This window comes from Marmota marmota, unplaced genomic scaffold, assembly GCF_001458135.2.
Source record: "Marmota marmota marmota unplaced genomic scaffold, marMar, whole genome shotgun sequence".
Lineage (NCBI taxonomy): Eukaryota > Metazoa > Chordata > Mammalia > Rodentia > Sciuridae > Marmota > Marmota marmota.
In genome coordinates, this window is record NW_026000244.1 from 206,724 (window position 1) to 210,192 (window position 3,469).

Here is a 3,469-nt window from a genome sequence, read left to right on the forward strand (position 1 = left end):
GATTTTTACCAGATCATTGTTTGGTGGCATTGTGGTGATGCAGGGCATCAGCTGAACTGGGGAGAAACAACTGCACATATGCCAGTCACTTTTGACAATCTGTGGGCTTTTAAATTATCTGCACAGCATTTTTGGAATCATATCCTTCCTCTAAAGAATGGGAAATTTGCTCTGGCATCTATTATATGCTTCAGTGAATTACTAGAATACTTTGAAATGTACCATTGGGTAAACATCCACAAATATTTCTGTAGAAAAAAGATTTTTATTGTGACTGATTAATTTAATTGTTACTTTACAAAAGAAGTTGCAATGAACAGTTACTCTTTTTGTTAATGCAAAGTATTGTAATGAATGTGGAGAGATTTGTACTTACCAACTATTGCTTTATCTAAATATGCGTATAGATACTTGCAGAGAGTTCTACATGTATGATAAATATTTCAAGATTTGTAGACAGGTCTTTACCTTAAGTAATTGGCAATATATATATATATATATATATATATATTTATTTATTTATTTATATATATATATATGTGTGTGTGTGTGTGTGTGTGTGTGTAAATTAATATAAATTCGGAAACTCATGAACATTTCACCCTCTTTTAAATTCTAGGAAACATCCTTGTGATCATTTTAAAAAGCTTTATAAGGATAAAATTGAAGAAGTTCTTAATCCATGCTCTGAATTTTTCCACCTAACTTTTCATATTCAAGAAAAGCATTACAAATGTAAGGAATGTGTAACAGCTTTGAATAAAACTCCAAGCATTACTGAACACCAGATAATTTATACTGGAGACATGGCATACAAATGTAAAGAATGTGGCCAAGCTTTTACTTTTAGGGAAGACCTTATTGTGAACCAGAGTATTCACACTGAAGAGAAACCTTACAAATGCAAAGAATGTGGCAAAGCTTTTAATGAAATATCACGCCTTACTCAACACCAGAGAATTCATATTGGAGAGAAGCCATATAAATGTAAAGAATGTTCCAAAGGTTTTACGGCTAGGCAAAGTCTTGTGGTGCACCAGAGAATTCATACTGGAGAAAAACCATACAAATGTGAAGAATGTGGCAAAGCTTTTAATGTAAGTTCAAAACTTATTATTCACCAGAGAATTCATACTGGAGAGAAGCCATACAAATGTAAAGAATGTGTCAAAGCTTTTACTCGTAGAGAAAGCTTGATTGTGCACCAGAGAATTCACACTGGAGAGAAGCCATACAAATGTAAAGAATGTGGCAAAACTTTTAACAGAACCTCAAAACTTACTGATCACCAGAAAATTCATATTGGAGAGAAGCCACACAAATGTAATGAATGTGGTAAAGCTTTTACTTTTAGGCAAAACCTTATTGTGCACCACAAAACTCACACTGGAGAGAAGCCATACAAATGTGAAGAATGTGGCAAAGCTTTTAATGTAAATTCAAAACTTATTATACACCAGAGAATTCATACTGGAGAGAAGCCATACAAATGTAAAGAATGTGGCAAAGCTTTTACTGTTAGTCAACACCTTGTTGTGCACCAGAGAATTCACACTGGAGAGAAACCTTACAAATGCAATGAATGTGGTAAATCTTTTAATGTAAGGTCAAAACTTAACATTCACCAGAGAATTCATACTGGAGAGAAGCCATACAAGTGTGAAGAATGTAGCAAAGCTTTTACTGTGAGTCAGCACCTTGTTGTGCACCAGAGAATTCACACTGGAGAGAAACCTTACCTCTGTCAAGAATGTGGCAAAGCTTTTAATGTAAGTTCAAAACTTATGATTCACCAGAGAATTCATACTGGAGAGAAGCCACACAATTGTAAATAATGTGGCAAAGCTTTCACCTTTAGGTGAAGCCTTATTGGGCACCGGAGAATTCACATTCTTGAGCAACCATAAAAATTAAAGAATGTTGCAAAACTTAATAGAAGCTAAAAACTTATTATTCATCAGAGGATTCATAGTGGAGAAGAGTCATACAAATGTAAAGAATGTGGCAAAGCTTCTAATAAAAGTTCAACCCTTTTTGTTCACCATAGAATTTATACAGAAGTGAACCCATATAAATGTAGTGAATATGGCAAAGCTTTTATTGTTAGCAACACCTTATTGTGTACTAGAGAATTCACAGTGAAGAGAAACCATACAAATATAAAGAATGTGGCAAAGCTTTTAAAGAAAGCTCAACTCTTACTATTCACCAGAGAATTAATACTGGAGAGAATGTGGCAAAGCTTTCACTTTTAGGCAAAGCCTTATTATGAACCAGAAAATTCACCCTGGGAAGAAACCATACAAATATAAAGAATATTTGCAAACCTAAAGAATGTAAGAATTATTTATTCATTTTTATCTCCAGAAAATTCATACGGGAAAAAAAAAACTTTAGATTGTAATCTTTTGGTTTCAATCAAACGTCAACCTTTTAAATACATCAAGAAGATTATAGTAGCAATTAAATCCTACAAATGTGAATAATTGACAATGATTTTAATAAAAGCCCACATGTTACAAATCTCCACAGATTTAGAATTGAAGAGAAGTCCTACTTTTGCCAACAATATGTCAGAGCTTTATTAAAAAACTGTATTCAATCCTAATGCATATACTATCTGTAGAAAACCCTGTAACATGCATGTCATACATATCAGAAAAATGTTTAGTATTGAGAAAAATGTTAACACATGAGAAGTACAGCAACATCATTGTTGTCCATATATTTTTGAATGTGAGAATCATCAGAGAGAATTTCTGTATACATAGGGAAAATGACCTTCTTTTAAGAGTTACTTAAAATTTACTTGGCATTATTAGTTGATATGATAGAAACAAAGAAATTTTTAAGTATCAGCATAGTGCAGATAGCTCAGCCCTGAAAAGATACTCATATATATATATATAAAAATATCAAATTAAAAAACAAAAATACACTCAAGTTTTGAAAAGTAGATGAAATTTCATTTTACTATAGATAATTTCCTCAAAATTATAGGACTCAGAATTTTTAATCTGCATTTTTGTTGTTGTTAGAAGAGATTGAACCCAGAGATTTTCCATGCTATACAAACCTATACCACTGAGTCACATGCCCAAACATTTTGTTCTGTAGTGCATGAGTTTTGTTACTATATGACAGTGCATTGTTCTCAATATATTAAAATTGCCATGTATTGAATTACATTTTTGTGAAATTTTTAGGTAACAGATAAAAAGAGGATTCTGTTTGGTATTGTAATTAAACTAAAATTACTCGGAGTCCAATATTTCCTTACATTGCATTTTAATCATTTCTGCCTTTTGTACCTACTTGTAAATGAAGACTGATGTGAGGGATATACAGGAAGATAAAAATAAACGTTGATTTCTAAATCTTCAATTACTACTTCAAAAGTTTATTGTGAAATATGTGGCTGTTGGGTTGATACTACTTAATGTGAAAAGCATTGGTTTTGATTGAAATG

The 3,469-nt window shown here is 32.1% G+C and overlaps 1 protein-coding gene across 1 annotated transcript; it reads left to right on the plus strand.

Moving 5' to 3' along the window:
• Positions 1-422: 422 nt before the first annotated feature.
• LOC125614062 (zinc finger protein 665-like) lies at positions 423-3,231 on the plus strand. Its single transcript, XM_048796257.1, has one exon. The coding sequence runs from the start codon at positions 807-809 to the stop codon at positions 1,833-1,835; it is 1,029 nt and encodes a 342-aa protein (XP_048652214.1). The 5' UTR covers positions 423-806; the 3' UTR covers positions 1,836-3,231.
• Positions 3,232-3,469: the final 238 nt, after the last annotated feature.

Bases quoted from the DNA above. Each gene is read 5' to 3' on its own strand.
- LOC125614062 (XM_048796257.1), top strand. From the start codon at position 807: ATGGCATACAAATGTAAAGAATGTGGCCAAGCTTTTACTTTTAGGGAA.